This window comes from Ruditapes philippinarum, unplaced genomic scaffold, assembly GCF_026571515.1.
Source record: "Ruditapes philippinarum isolate M1 unplaced genomic scaffold, ASM2657151v2 ctg1579_1_1_1_1, whole genome shotgun sequence".
Taxonomy (NCBI): domain Eukaryota; kingdom Metazoa; phylum Mollusca; class Bivalvia; order Venerida; family Veneridae; genus Ruditapes; species Ruditapes philippinarum.
The window spans coordinates 21,116-36,470 of NW_026864882.1; the positions used below are offsets into that span (position 1 = coordinate 21,116).

Consider the following 15,355-nt stretch of genomic DNA (forward strand, 5'->3'; position numbering starts at 1 on the left):
CAAAAATCATGTTAAAAACGGATTATGAGTAATTTAAGGAACAAGTTTACTGTCTATTGTTTAGATAATGGTTTCAGTGTCATGCATGTGTAAGATCGATACCGTGTAATTTTATGTTTTATATGGATTACATCCTTTCTTTGCTAATCATCTAGATTAAGGTTATCCATTTTATCTAACAATTTCGGAAATATTTTCAGCGCACAATTCATTATCAACAGTCATGCATCATATTTCAAGGGTCTGTTTAATAAACTTAAGCCTTTTTGTAATTTTTGAAGTATTCAAGATATTGCTAGACCATGACATCTTTGATATCTTTGTTTATTGTGAAGCTTGTTTTGCAGATATTGTAATCGAAGCATGGTATGACATTTAAATGTTTATAGACGGAACAAAATATCCAACCACAAAAATTCATATTACAATATAAGCGGAGATATATTACATGATTTTTCTTTGTAAAAGGCAAAAACTTTGTAATTTGATATTGAAATTAAGGTAAACTGGAGAAAGTAAATGTATATTTACACTTACAAAGACGTGCATATATGAACATAAAGAAAGATCAAGAACATACATGTTCAGCAGACTTCAACATTTGTACACAAAAGTGTGTTATAATTTTTATGAAGTCTTTAAAACTCAATATCATTTCCAAAAAGGTCTCAATACTAAAGCGTTGCTAACAGCTTTAAACGATTACTATATTATAAAAGTCAAATGCTTAAAGGTATGCTTAAGAATATAATACTAATTTCCTTTTTGTAACGACATATTTGAAATCATTGTTTTTTGTCATTATTGGAATAAAAGACCCATTAGTCTAAAACGATATTGTTTTTATTTCTGAGCAACATTTTATGGTGTCCTCCCACAAGAAACACGTACACACACAAACGCACGCGCACACGCACGCACACACACAAATTTTGGCCATACATTTGTAGCTGAACCTTCTTTTTCTCCTTTGGCAATTAGTACATTTTAAGTGTTTAGTATGAAAGTCATCATCTAATTAACATTTGCTACTTTTATGACAAATAATGTCACCTTTGTGACACTAACTTCCTTTGTTAAGCATCTAATATGCTTTAAAATCATCGTTAAAATGTCATTTAACAAACTTTGCCTTTTTTAAAAAAAGAAAGAAATATGATTCATTTCTGAGGCATAGATATAATGGGCCTGTAATAAACCCTCAACATGTCCTAGCATGTAGTTGATATCAGGAAAGTAAAATGTCTACAATATCAGAGTCATCACAAATAATTTATAATAATTTAAAAAGTACAATGAGTACTAATGAAACAATAACCAACGACATTTTCAACTTTGCCGTTTTAAGCATTCATTAGAGATACTTTTGTTCTTTTCCATACTCATTTTAATTAAGAATTTGTTGAGCCTTTCGTTTTTATTATTAATAAGCAAAATAGCTGAAGTGTAATGACTTTAATGTTATTTTTCACATACCATGTATACAATTAGATGCCGCCACAGGTAACACCTTAGATCAGTAACCAGTCAAAATGATTAACTAAAAATAAGTCACACAAATCATTTGAAACAACAGCGCAGGATAACGGGATTTTAAATAAAATGTCATGGAACAAATGTGAAATCTCGAACTAGTTTTTCCTTTGAGGAAACTCGTTTGATTTAATTACTTCTCGGTTTTAATTGCAACACGTAGAGGACAACACAACGCAACAATTCTTTTTTACATTTTCCTTCCCAAATTCAATTAAACTAAAAGTCGTGGTAATACTTTCATGGAAAAAAACCATTACAATTAACTTTAAGTCAAATGATTTCTTTCTAATAAATATAATAGAAAATCATAAGTTTAAAATGATAAAAAAAACATATAAAAAACATTTAAAACATGCAAACGTGAAATAATAAACACATTGAAGAAATACTAGTCTAGTACATGATCTATGTTAGTAAGTATACTAGGTAATTTAGAGAAAAAAATGGTACAAATAAAATATGTTGTGGCAGACAACAATTTTCTTAAGATAGTCAAGGGGAATAACACACATAATGTGGTTAACGGCACCATGTTGTAGTAATTTCCCATACACTAATAAAGTGATCGAAAATGTTTAACCGGAACAAAATAATTATACTGAAAATAGATAAATATATGAAAAATGTCGAGAGACAACGAGAGCAGCTTCGGTTGTTTTGAGATGATACCCAAAATCTGCCGGTATTTACCGATTCAATAAGGTTTGTATTCTTTAACAATTGCATCTAAGATATATAACTGAAATAAATTATCATTTAGAAATAACCTGAAACAAAAATATCTGAAGCGCATATCTTTGGTTATTATTTGCAGATTATTTGTCACCACTGGCTTTTGCAGTATCATTGACTATCATAAAAAATATTGACCTAGAGGAGAATAAATGAATTATTCCAGTGCAAGTTATTTTCTTGTCATTGGATAAACGAGTACTTGATACGATACTGTGAAATTTATAATATACTAGGGCGTTCATAAAAAAGAAATCATTTTTATCCATTGTTTAATTATTTTGATAAACTAGTCCATGAAGTCAGAATTAATTATTTTTCCAATTGATTACAACGGATTTTGGTTTAGGTTTTGTGTGCAAATAGTTTTTATTCGGACAATATGTGTCCATTTTTAAATACGAAATACGGAATACGAAATGAAAGCTCCTTTTAAGTATTTAATTTGTTAACAAAACTCTTTGAACCAGCATGAACAGTACAATGACTAAAAAGTCAATTTTATTTTTCAAAATCGCATTGAAAGAAACATTATTTTTACATATCATCTATAATATGTTGCAAAAAAACAAGAACGAAATGCTCTGTAATCTGAAATAAGATAACGAGGAATATTCTGAAACATCCGTTGACAAAATCAAAAAGAATGTGGAGATTCACACAAAAACTATAATAGACAAAATTTAATAAAATAACCTCGTCATTTTAACTTGTTAATTCTCGACTTTTCCTTTGGCGTGGCGAAAACACGAATGGCACAAATTAGCCATCATAATCTTATGCGACTTATCGATGTTGATGCATAGATTCAATTAAAGATGCCTGGTAGAAAGCTGACTTCGTTACAAAAACAACAATAACAACAAAAAAGCTGGTAACGAATTTTGAAAAACGCCACATGGCTGAATTCTGATGCAATGGAATTTGTTCATATCGCCACCACAGAAACGTCCTGCAACATTATGTTTTGAGCCATGCACATTAACTCCAACTAAACACTGAAACGTGAGAATCGTCTTTGAGAATGCCTGAATATTCTGTACAAAATAAAATATTGCTTATAATAAATGAACTCATATGAGCTTCTGTCATCATTTGATTTATTGAGTCAGTGTTTACGGAGTTACAAATGTAACAATAACTTTTCGCAAGAACTACAGTGTCAGTTACACCTTTTACGAGCGTTTTGATGCGCTAACTAAAAAGAAAAATATAAAGATAGTCTAGGAATGATGGATAGAATAAATGGCATTAATTTACTGCCTTTACTAGGCAAAAATGACCACTTCATAAAGAAGGTGCATTTATTCACCTTTGTTTGTATGACAAAAGGGTTATATATAAATTAGTAACATGTAAGAATGTCTGATAAAATAATATAAAGCCCTTTTTCAACTTATTTCATTAGTCAAGTAACTGCTTCATGAGGATTACTGACATAAAATTATGACAAGATGACTGGTCATTAGGCAAGCAAATAAAACTATTCCAAACATTATATTTATTCTAAAAAGTTAATCAAGCACATTCCTGTTTGGATACTCTATATTCTATCTTAACTTCTTATAAAAATCAGCTTAATTTGTACAATTAAAGCAGCATTGCTCCAGATTAATACTAATTTTCATTAAATATATGCAAGTCGATTAAAAAATATAATATTCTCAAATGAACAAAGAAGTGATATATATATTCCAAGCAGCACTTTCAAACCACCTAAATTATTTGAGAAAGACATGTAAAACTATGCAAAAACAGCTTCTACTGCGCTAGTCACGCATCAGAAATTTGGTAAATATACATGGCAAAATCAGTCATTCATTACATGCAACATATATTCAATTGTAAATATATTAATACTTTTTTAACACCTTAATACATTAGTTTTGTTTTTCAGAATTGATTTCTTGAAAATGGTTGGCTCATTTGTAGGAATGCTTCTTTAAAATGAAAATATGTTTTTATTTTCCTATATTTTTGATTTCCAAATCAGCAGCGGAAATGTTTGCCCCTTATAAAATAGCGTTGGTGATCTCTGGACCCTTAATTTGTAGAAACGAAGTAATAATTGTCCGAGCCTACGGTCTTCCTGGTTAATTCATACGATTTAAAACTCCAAACCGGTGATAAACTTGTATCATTTCTTGCTAAACATTCTAGTATATTAAATGGCAACATATTCTAGGGTCTTCTTAATTATTCTGTGTAGACTAGACAAAGGGAGATAATAATTGGTATAGTATAAAAGGAATGTAACAAAGTTTAGGCAACTCTCATAGAACTTATTGGGTTGTTATTTTTTAATGTTTATATTTCAACTTTATTTGATTTTAAAAGTATCTTTAAGCTTAGGGATAATATCTTTTCTCACATGAATACATGTACTAAATATTATTTTTATAAAATGTAAAATACAGTCATTAATAGTGCATACTTGGAGAGAGTATGTACATCACTGCTTAAAAAAGGTGAATAAAAGTCACTGAACATTAAGGTTATCATTTGCCACCGAACAGGGACCTACTGTTGGTTCACAATTATGTTTGGCTTATACTCCAAGCTGGGAAATTTTCACACCTTTGTGTTTCAAAATGTACCCCTCAAGGACATAACTGGTGACATGTCCGGGGTCTCTATTTGACAATGTTAGATGTGTGTAGCCTTAAAGGGCACATCAAACCTCATTAAGCAAGAAAAATAAATACATAGTTTCATGAAATGCATGTAAGTTATATATGATACCGAGTGGCTATAGAATGTGTGAATAAATGCTAAAACATTTGTATATGTTACACAGAATTAATTAAGTACACACTTACTGAATCGATTATAAATAACTATTGTATATAAAAATGTATCAAATTCCATTAAAATATGTACTTTCAAAACTGATATAGTGTCTTAAAAATCTAAGACGAAAGAGGTAGGCAGCGGAAAATGGTGACCGACAGTTTTAATACTTGTCAGTAATGAAATCTTTATAAAACAACAACCCCCCACCTCAAAAAAAACCAAAACTATATTAAAATATAAATTAAACAAAGTAATCATTCAAGTGATAAACCGTCCGACAAGATATAATAAGGAAGCATAATTTCAAAACCAGTGGGTAATTGAGTAGTGTAAGGAAGTTCTTGAAATATAAATGCCGTTGCAATGAAACTTGTCCAGTTTGATATGGATGACCTTGCGAACATGAATTTAAAGTGCATTTTTCAAGCAATAAGGAGGAAACTTGATACAGTCAAGTATGTGTCTGCACTTTCGAGTTTCGTGCAGACATCCAATTAGAAAAATATGAAAGAATACTTAAGTACCATTATACATTTGCAAATAAATAAAGTAAAACATAGAATAGTTTATCCTTAATGACAGGGTGTAGAACTTGCATTGCTATTTTTGAAGTATTGCGTGTCAAACACACCAACTTCAAATTAAATCAAACCAGCTGGATAACGTTCTGATGAATTCTTATTAAATATCTTCATACAATGTTTAAGTTAACTTTAGTGTCTTTTGTAAATACAGCTTTGTTACACATCATTCTCGTTAAATTTGGAAGTTTTACGCCGCCGACAGAAAATTCAACAAATAATGGTAAGTTTATTTGTGATTACTCTCGTTAACATATTGATTTTTTTTCGTTTCATATAAAATATCTATTTTATATTGACCTCAAGTTATATTAAACGTTTGAGACTTTATATATATATTTTTTCTCACATGAATACATGTACAAAATATTATTTTTATAAAATGTAAAGTACAGTAAATAATAGTATGCATATTTGCAGAGAGTATATAAATCACTGCTTAAAAAAGTTGAATAAAAAAGTCACTGAACATTTAGGTTATCATTTGCCGCCGAACAGGGACCTACTGTTAGTTTAAAATTATGTTTGGCTTATACTCCATGCAGGGAAATTTTCAAACCTTTTGTGTTTCAAAATTTACCCCTCAAGGACATAACTGGTGACATGTCCGGGGTCTCTATTTGACAATGTAAGATGTGTAAATATATAAAGTACAAAATCCTGCGGATTGGCAAAGAAAGCAAATTATGTCGGATTCAAAAAGGGAATAAAATAGCATGATACTAGAGTCAACGTTCAGATCAAGACCAATAAAAAGTACAATCTAAGATCGGGATAATATATAAGTGTACATTTTAAGGTCTGAATAATTTATATACGAGTACATGTTAATATCCATATAAATATTAGAGTACACAATTAGATCAGAATGATATATCAGAGTACATTTTAAAAGCTTGATAATTAAAATAACATGTTAAGATTTAGATTAATAAAACACTGCATGTATAGACAAGAATCTATTTCAAAGTACATTTTAAGATCAGGTACAATATAAAAGTACATGATAAGATCAGGATCAATATAAGATCGAGTTTTATGATAAGGCATCATAAAATAGTTTAATTTAAATTCAGCATCACTATAAGTGTACATGTTAGGACCAGTATCGATATTTGAACCAACTTCTTATCGCTAACACAAAATTCTTGTTAATTATTTCAAAACTCTTTTCTACAATTCCACGATTGAACTGATGCCATTTTTAGTCAAACATTTAACATTTAAATGTTTAAATTCATAAGCATAAACTGCAGAGAAATTTCAAGCCGGGTTTCGTTTTGGGTTTACTTCGAACCATACTAACACTGACGTAATAATTCAGTTTAATCATATTTTATTGCTAATATATACATGAAAATATACAGAGAAACAAATTGATTTCGAAATAACAAATAGCAAAAGGGTTGGGCCCAAGTTCTTACAACATTAGCGATCGGCCCTCCCCCTGAAAAATATATTAATCAACATTGATGGCATTTATATGAGAAAGTGTCACATGTATACATATAAAGCGAACAAAGGAAAAAAAAGACAGATTAATATAAAAAAATAAAACAATATAAGAAATAAGTAAGACAGAAAAAAATGTATATTTATGTATATATATAATGACGACAAGGTTAAGGATCCAGCATTTAGCATTATTCGTCATTGGGAGTAAACGTCCATCATAAATGTGATTAACAATTATTTGTGGTACCAGGTTATTCGATTAAATAAAATCGGCCGATTTACAAAAATATCATGTGTTTCGAAAACGTTCAGTAGTTTTGATAAATTTTTGGACGGCCGCAAATATTTGTTCATTATTGTTAACATCTAAAGAATTGCTACCCCACAGTAATAGCTCAACATAAAGAGGATGCAAAATTCTGGTTTCTGCGAAGAGTATAAGTCTCTGAGGTTTAAATAATGGACAGCAAAAAAGATAGTGCTCGGCATCCTCACAAAGGTTCCCACATATACAAGTCGGACTATCTCTCAAATGATTTTTGAAAAGGCCAGCGTGTAAGTTGCTACAATTGTTCCTTAAACGAGCATGTAAAACTGACAAATATCTTATACCAAACAAAAAGTGTTTAGGTACTACTGGGGCTTTAAACTTTTCTTTCATTCTAGATTTAAAAATATTCAATGAATTAATTTCGCGAATTTCGGTGTCTAATGCATTCCATTATTCAGTAGCAGAAGGTATAAATGATTTGTTGTACGTTTCGGTGCGCCTAGCTATAGTTATGTAATTGTTGTTGTTTCTTAACGAGTAATTTGTTGTTTCTGAAACCAGCGATGGAAATATGTTTTCAAGGTATTGTGGAAGAAGACCATTTTTAGCTTTAAAAACCGTAACTAATTTTTGTATTTTACGCCTAACGTGATAATTAAATATTAAGAGGAAAGATATAGTTTTAAGTGTACATCTCGTAATTATGTTTTTAGTTCATCATGTTTAAAATAACTTCAATTAAAAAATCAAACTGGAAATTACCACATCTTAAGATTCATGTTTTTATGTTGAAAAAAAAAATAAAATACTTGCGAAATGATGAACCGGAATTACTCTATATTCTACAGAAATCACTCTACATTGTCAAAATATGCCGTAAAGAACCCCTTTTCGTTTGTAAGGAACGGGCGAATATCCCACAAAGAAAATGGCCCACTAGAAAAATAGCCCACTATAAATATAGCCCTCTAGCAAAATAGCCCACTGGACAAAATTCCACCGGAATGAAATGCTAACTGATGGCAAAAAGGATATACGCCCACAGCTTTTCAAAATGGGTTAGATTCAAACTTGTGAAATTTGAGCATTTTTAAAGAGAAAACTATATCTGATAATTGATAACGCATTTAGTAACCATGAATATTTATTAATATGTGAAAAGGACTTGTGGTTTCTCTATTTTAAGGCATATAAAACCCAAAAATGTTTTGTCTTTCTCCATAAAACCGTTATTTTTTGATGTCCTGATACAGTTTTCAGACAATAACATACCTGCTATATAGCTATACTATAAGTTGTTGACAATAAGTATTAGTTTATAAGTATTTTTGTATGGACGTCAAAAAACTTCATTATTTATATTTTCTTACGTGTCTGACTAATTATTTGTCATTCAACGTTTATATCCCATACAAAATGCATCTAAAATGCTCTAAATTCATAAATTATTCATTATTAAACGCATGTTTGCCCAGTCATGAAAACATAAAAAGAACATTTCTTAGGCTCAATGAACCTTTAAATGACAGATGTGATGAAATATTACATAGACTGACGTGATAAGAACTTTCAAAGTTGATTGTAACATTTTACATGACATACAGAATGTATTGTGGCTGATTTCTGCCATTTCGTTTTGAAGGCCCTTTCAACAGCAACAACAAAAACACCCGCAATGGTCACCTTAAGAATGAGATATTTGAGATAATTGCTTTTGTTAATGTTTTAAGTGAACTATATTAAATTTGACTATGATGGGATATTGCCTTAATGTAACATTGTGGAACGACTCTGTCTTAGTGGGTTATTTTCATAACGGGCTCGTTCAATCCTCGATTGTAGAGGGGTAGATTTATTACAGTGAAATTATTGCATGTCTAAATTTATCTACAGCACGGAAAAGAATGGAACATTAAATTAAATTATTTTTGTAACTTGGGTTTGTTTTTGTGTAGCGTTTTGTTCATTTGAAAAGTCGATTACAGTACTTAACCTTATAATATATAGCGTAAACTAGACCACCCGCATATCTTAAAGTTAAAAATAAGTCAGATCCTGACAGGTCATTTCCACCGTCTTTGATACTTGTATTTAGTATCACTTTTGTCGACGCATTGATGTTATTTTAATTGTTTGATTTGGTTAACGCTGCCTAAAATGTGAGAATTTATAAGGGAAAGCTGTAAAGCAACGCGTTTTTGCTCAATACAGTGCAGATCAATTTTGCAATAACCACCTAAACGGCAATGAAGCGCGAAGAAAATGATTACGTAAAATGTATTCTCACTGTTAAAAATCGAAGCAAATCATTAGTCCAGTAAAAAAGAGAAAATAAGAATCCCTCTAGAAGTACGTTAAGGTAACTTGAGACTTGAAAAGGTTTTGATAAATCACAATTTTTATTTGCATATTTTGATTAATATTTAAAACCATAAATTCGCCGACTATTTTGCAACAATATCTGTGTGATTTAAATCGCTTGTAGATTTTTTATGTTCAGTTTTACAATGCATTTAAATACTTTTGATATTTTAACACTAAAACTAAAATAATTAGATTTACAACAATGAGATTGTATTTAAAAAAGATGACAATATGAGCGTAGATATTTATACAGTATAGGCCATGTTATTTATTACCATTCGTTTTCTACAAATTTATACAGAACTGTACAGTTTCAGTTACAGTAGCAAAAAATAGGGGTGTATTTCGTTCCTGCATACTCATTTAAACCCTTAATATATACAATTTAAAAATGCCACTCGTTTGTGCACATACCATTACACCTTAGATAAATGAGCACCGTCATGCGATTTGGGGTCTTAATGACATAATGCGCAAACGTCATAAATGACGTCAAAAGTCATACCGGAAGCTCATTGCGAAACTACACATGTTAATCTAGAAGTTTTGTTTACGATTATTATCGACAGGTTACACGTATTTTCTTTGCGTAAAATGGCCGAAGAGCTAGAGGTAAGTTTCTTTATTCGTGTTTTTTAACAATCTACTGTATGTTTATGTTTTAAATCTGATTTCATTTGAATCAATAATGTTTTGAAGGTCAGTCGTTATTTGAAAACGAAAGTAGAATTCATTCGTGAATCTCTTTTCACATCAGGTGCCTATTTAAACGCTGGAAAAAAGTTTATCATGGTTTAGACTAGCATGAATGTTTCGACATTTATCTTTTTCTCTAGAGCTATTTTTATTTTCATCTAGAACTAGAATCTAATAAATTAAAAAAAAATATTTGCCGCTTTGCGAGACTAATCTAGATGTAGTCTACATGTATATTTACACATGAATATATTTACACATAACGAATAAACCCTTAAAACTTTGGTATATGGATCGTACATGTACATTTTATATGTGATAACTAATTTGTTAAATAGCTGGAATTAGTGTGTAAACTGTCGTCTGGAACCGCGCTGTTTTTCAGTTTAAACACTGCCGTTGTATAAAGAAAATATTTCTTCACTGTTAAATGTAAATGCCTCTGTGGCTAAACGGTTACGCCGTTCGCTTTTCGCTTGGGCGGTTGAGGTTCAAAACCTCCCCCTATCTTATTTTTTTAAATCACATGCTGATTAAGCAAATAGCAAAAAGGTTTAACAGTAAAATGTTAAATTTTTAGATTTTGCAATTAATTTTTCTATTTATTAGTCATTTATGTTTGATATTAGATTTTGCATAAAGAGGTATGATTAATATATTATTTGTATTTTATTTTCAGGAACTAGAGAGCCTTTTATCAGAGCATTTTGGCAGAACACCGTTTACTACACCCTGTAATACCCAGGAAGATGTTAGTAGCGACAGCGGTTCTGACCAAGACATCAGGGAAAATAGTATTGTGGAGAGCCGTGTGCGAGACTTCCTTTACCAGGATAGAGGTGCAAGTACTGGTGCAAATGGTTGTTCGGAAGACATTGAAAGGGATGAAGAGCTTGAATGGTCCGATGAAGATGAAGTCTGTGATGATTATGTTGAACCAGATTCTGACCGGCAGCAGGTTGAACTTTATAAATCAAGTAAATGTTGTAGGTTAGCATGTAGCGGAAAATTCACTAAAGATCAAATATATCAGTACCTACTTAATATGAAAGAAATGGAAAAAGAAACAAAGGAAATTTACATTATGGGTCTGATAAATGATGAAAGATCTACAGAAAAAACACAACGTGGTAAAAAACGTCAAAGAATGAGAAGAAAGTATACGTTTCATGGTACTGAAGTATGTAAAAAGACATTTCTACTTTGTCATGGCATAGGGAAGAAAACACTAAGTAGCTTAAGTAAGCAAGTTTTTCAGGAAGGTATTGCTCCACGTATACATGGAAATACTGGCAGAAAACCACATAATGCTATTACCTTTGACGACGTTACAAGAGTAATACATTTTATAAGTAACTTTGCTGATGAAAGAGGAATACACCAGCCTGCCGCACCTAGGGGACGAGATGATATTCCACCAATTTATTTACCGTCCGAAACAACAAAGGTCCAGATGCACAAGGATTACTGTATTTCTTGCACGGAAGCCGTTCCACAAATCAAGCACGTCTCGCTTTCTATGTTCAAAACTCTCTGGTCTACGTGTATGCCTCACATCAGAATAGCAACACCAAGAGATGACGTCTGCGCTACGTGTGAGCGAATGAGAAAGATGATATCAGATGCAGTGTCAGAGGAAGACAAGCTGGAGGCCTTAGCTAACATGCGACAACACATTCTTTTAGCTCAAAGGGTATGTACTAGTTTACTATACATTAAGAAATATTTATAATTAAAACATGTGAATGAGTCAAAATTTATATACAAGATTAATAATTTAATGTTTATCTCCTTTTTCTTGATTTTTAATTATGTTTATGAAATATAACGTTTAAAATCTATGGAATTTGATTACAGGAAAGTTTGATAAACCTTTAGTTGTGAAATTGCTAACTTTTTACATTTAAGGAGAGGGACACGTACAACACATGTTTAAGAAGAAGTGCTGATGAAGATGAATACTTTCATTTTACCTTTGATTTTTGTCAAAACGTGAGTTTGCCACATCACGCAAGACAAATGGGACCGTTGTATTTTCTAACATTGCGAAAAGTACAGATTTTTGGTTTCCGTATAGACGGTATCCCTAAACAACTGAATTTTTTGATTGATGAAAACGAGACAGTAGGAGAGGATGGATCCAAAACACATGGCCCTGATGCAGTTATTTCCATGGTTGATTGGGCACTACAGGAACATTGTGTTAGAGCAAGAAAGTTTTCAATCCATGCTGATAATTGTCCAGGTAAATTATACACATTTCATTCTGTTTAAAGGCACATTTATACTTCGGAAATCAATATTTTATTTTAATTGTTTAGAAAAATATAAAACGTATTTAATAATTCTAATTTATATATTTAGAGCATGTGGAATGTTGAACAACTGAAAAAAATAGTGCAAAGTGTACAGTACGTAATGTGTTGTAAAAGTAGAAAAATGTTAAAGTGTAGTATTTTGACTTCCATGCAAATACTAATTCTAATAGAGCAAAATAAGTTAAAGAAAGTTAACCTTTATAGCAAATGAGTATTTTGTAAAAAATGGAGCCTGATGCCGACAAAATGTTTTTGAGAAATAAAATTGATAGCATATCTGATGAATAATATGGACCTTTAAGAATGTAACAGTACTGAAATAACATTACAACTTTATATTGATATTTTTGGTTTATAAGGCTTTTATTTTATATACAAGCGTAAGTTCGTATTTGATAAAAAACATGTACATAAAAATAGATTAAAACTGCGGGATGATAAATTTGTTTTATTGTTATAAATGAAAAATACCCCGATAATACTGTTATATTCATTCTCGCTTTTCAGGGCAGAACAAAAATAAGTATGTGCTTGCTTATTTTATGTGGAGAGTAATGACTGGTCAGAATGAAGTAATAGAATACTTAATGCAAATTCCAGGTAAGTTGATAATATTCTTTACACGCTAGTGATTCTACGTGCACCGTTTTTAAAATATCATTTAATTTTGATTTACTCAATAAAAAGAAAATAGGAACAGATTACGATACATTATCAGGCTGAAAATCGCTTTTACGTACGCAGTTTGTTATTAAATTGCGATCCATGCCTGCGGAAAGCGGTTTTTATAAAAAAAAAGACACGTGCTATGTTCTCTTGATCGAGACATCACGGTAATACCGCTAAGGCATCTTTCAGAAAATAAAAATAACAGACATTCTGCTTGATATGTTTATGTATTTCGGAATGTTAAAACATTCATTGTTAGTTTTACTCAAAATGCTTTGTGTCTAAATGACATGCAAGAAATTGTTGTTTCTTCCTGGCAAAGATTTTTTAGTATGAAAACAATGTGCAGCAATTTATAACTTTACATTAGCATGCTAAAATTTTCAGCCTTGTTATATTGAAACAGGACACGCCCGGTGTTTAGTAGATTCCGGCTTCGCCCACATCAAGCGAGTATATAGACGAACAGATGTAGAGACGCTTGGACAGCTTGAAAATGTTGTAAACAAATCATCAAAAACAAATGTTGCTGTCCGTTTTCCACAATGGGCATGGAGAAATTTAAAGTCATTCTTAGAGGGAAAATTTAAAGCAGTGAAAGGAATAAGGTAGTTAACAGATGCAACATACAGAAACTGCTTTAATAATAATAATAATAATAATGAACATCATCATCATCATCATCATAATCATGATAATAATATCCTTATAATACTAAAATAGTGGTAGTAATGATGTTACGAATAAATAATAGAAATCATTTTGATAAGAATAATATAATTAGGATAGAAGTTCTCGTAACTGAAATAAAAAAAATATGATTTTTAATCAGTATAACTTTCATAATAAAACTTTTGTGAGCTTAGCAGAAATGAGATGATGAGTTTTAATTTCAGGAAATATCAGTACTTCCGGTTTACTGCAGACGAACCAGGTATTGTTACCGTGCGAATTTCATCTGATGATCAAAATGAGGAAAAGATTTGTATTTTAAAGCATCAGTCTTCGCGTTTTGAAGCGGCTGTAAGACCAGAACCAATTCAACCAAGTGGGCTTAGTCAACGGCGGCAAACCTACCTGAACAACTCCGTACGTCCATACGTCAGACCAGCGTACAGAGACGAGTTTTGCGGTGTACACATTTGAAGCAAATGTTAAAATAGAGAAATAAAAGATACTGATTGATAAAACTTAATTCTTTTTTGTGTCATGATTCTTATATCCGTTTCATGTTTTAACAGTCAGCTCCATTCAATTAACATTTCGAAAAATGTTCCTCAGAAAAAAATATATTTGGCCATGATAATAACATCATATAAAATGTACCACTACCATACCATTTACTTATTCATTATTTCAAGTTAATAGGGCCTAATATGTTTTTCCCTCGCCAAAAAATAGTATAATCATTTGAACACACCTAATGCAAGAAAAGCGGGAAACGATGACGTGATAAATGGGAAACATTGACGTCAATTTAGCGACGACAACAACAACGTCAAGAAGTTTCAACATGACGTTGTGAAATAAGTCATATTGAAAAAAATAATAATCTCTTTTGCATATGAATTATATCGCCGGAAAGCATATTTCATGAGCTTTAATTTGATGTGAAAATCTCAAAATCGATAAAAATGTCATTAAGACCCCAAATCGCATGACTGTGCCCAAATTCAATTTAACGATGCAATCCGTTCTTGCACTCACCCATTAAATATTTGATCGATTGGGTTTAAGGGTACAACCCGTTCTTTGACCTTAAAAAGATTCAGTTGTAGATTGCAAGTGGACTTTGCTTTAAGACATACTATATACCATAACAGTGCGCGTTTGTGCACACGCTTAAATATTTTAAATACATTACCATTTTGGTACACTAAATATATACAATCGATATAAGGGTGTAAACCGTTTCTGCACTTGCATTTTTACGCTAAGTA

The 15,355-nt window shown here is 31.1% G+C and overlaps 2 protein-coding genes across 6 annotated transcripts in view; both read left to right on the forward strand.

Moving 5' to 3' along the window:
* The first annotated feature begins 5,598 nt into the window (after positions 1 to 5,598).
* Positions 5,599 to 15,355, forward strand: part of LOC132727141 (adhesion G protein-coupled receptor L3-like) — a 60,359-nt gene continuing 50,602 nt past the window's right edge. For 2 of the 4 annotated variants that reach the window (XM_060712552.1, XM_060712553.1), the window contains exon 1: positions 5,601 to 5,865. In XM_060712552.1, coding sequence (XP_060568535.1) covers positions 5,760 to 5,865 — 106 coding nt within the window. In that variant the 5' untranslated portion in view covers positions 5,601 to 5,759. Of the gene's footprint in view, positions 5,866 to 15,355 lie in introns of all 4 variants that reach the window. The other 2 variants (XM_060712554.1, XM_060712551.1) reach the window with 2 other exon arrangements.
* Positions 10,197 to 15,088, forward strand: LOC132727145 (uncharacterized). Of its 2 annotated transcripts, XM_060712559.1 has the most exons (6): positions 10,197 to 10,344; positions 11,108 to 12,121; positions 12,337 to 12,673; positions 13,254 to 13,346; positions 13,822 to 14,023; positions 14,312 to 15,088. In XM_060712559.1, the coding sequence occupies exons 1-6, from the start codon at positions 10,219 to 10,221 to the stop codon at positions 14,559 to 14,561; spliced, it is 2,022 nt and encodes a 673-aa protein (XP_060568542.1). In that variant the 5' UTR covers positions 10,197 to 10,218; the 3' UTR covers positions 14,562 to 15,088. The 2 variants fall into 2 exon arrangements, with proteins under 2 accessions (XP_060568542.1, XP_060568543.1); XM_060712560.1 differs by lacking the exon at positions 13,822 to 14,023 and having other exon boundaries at positions 14,312 to 14,556.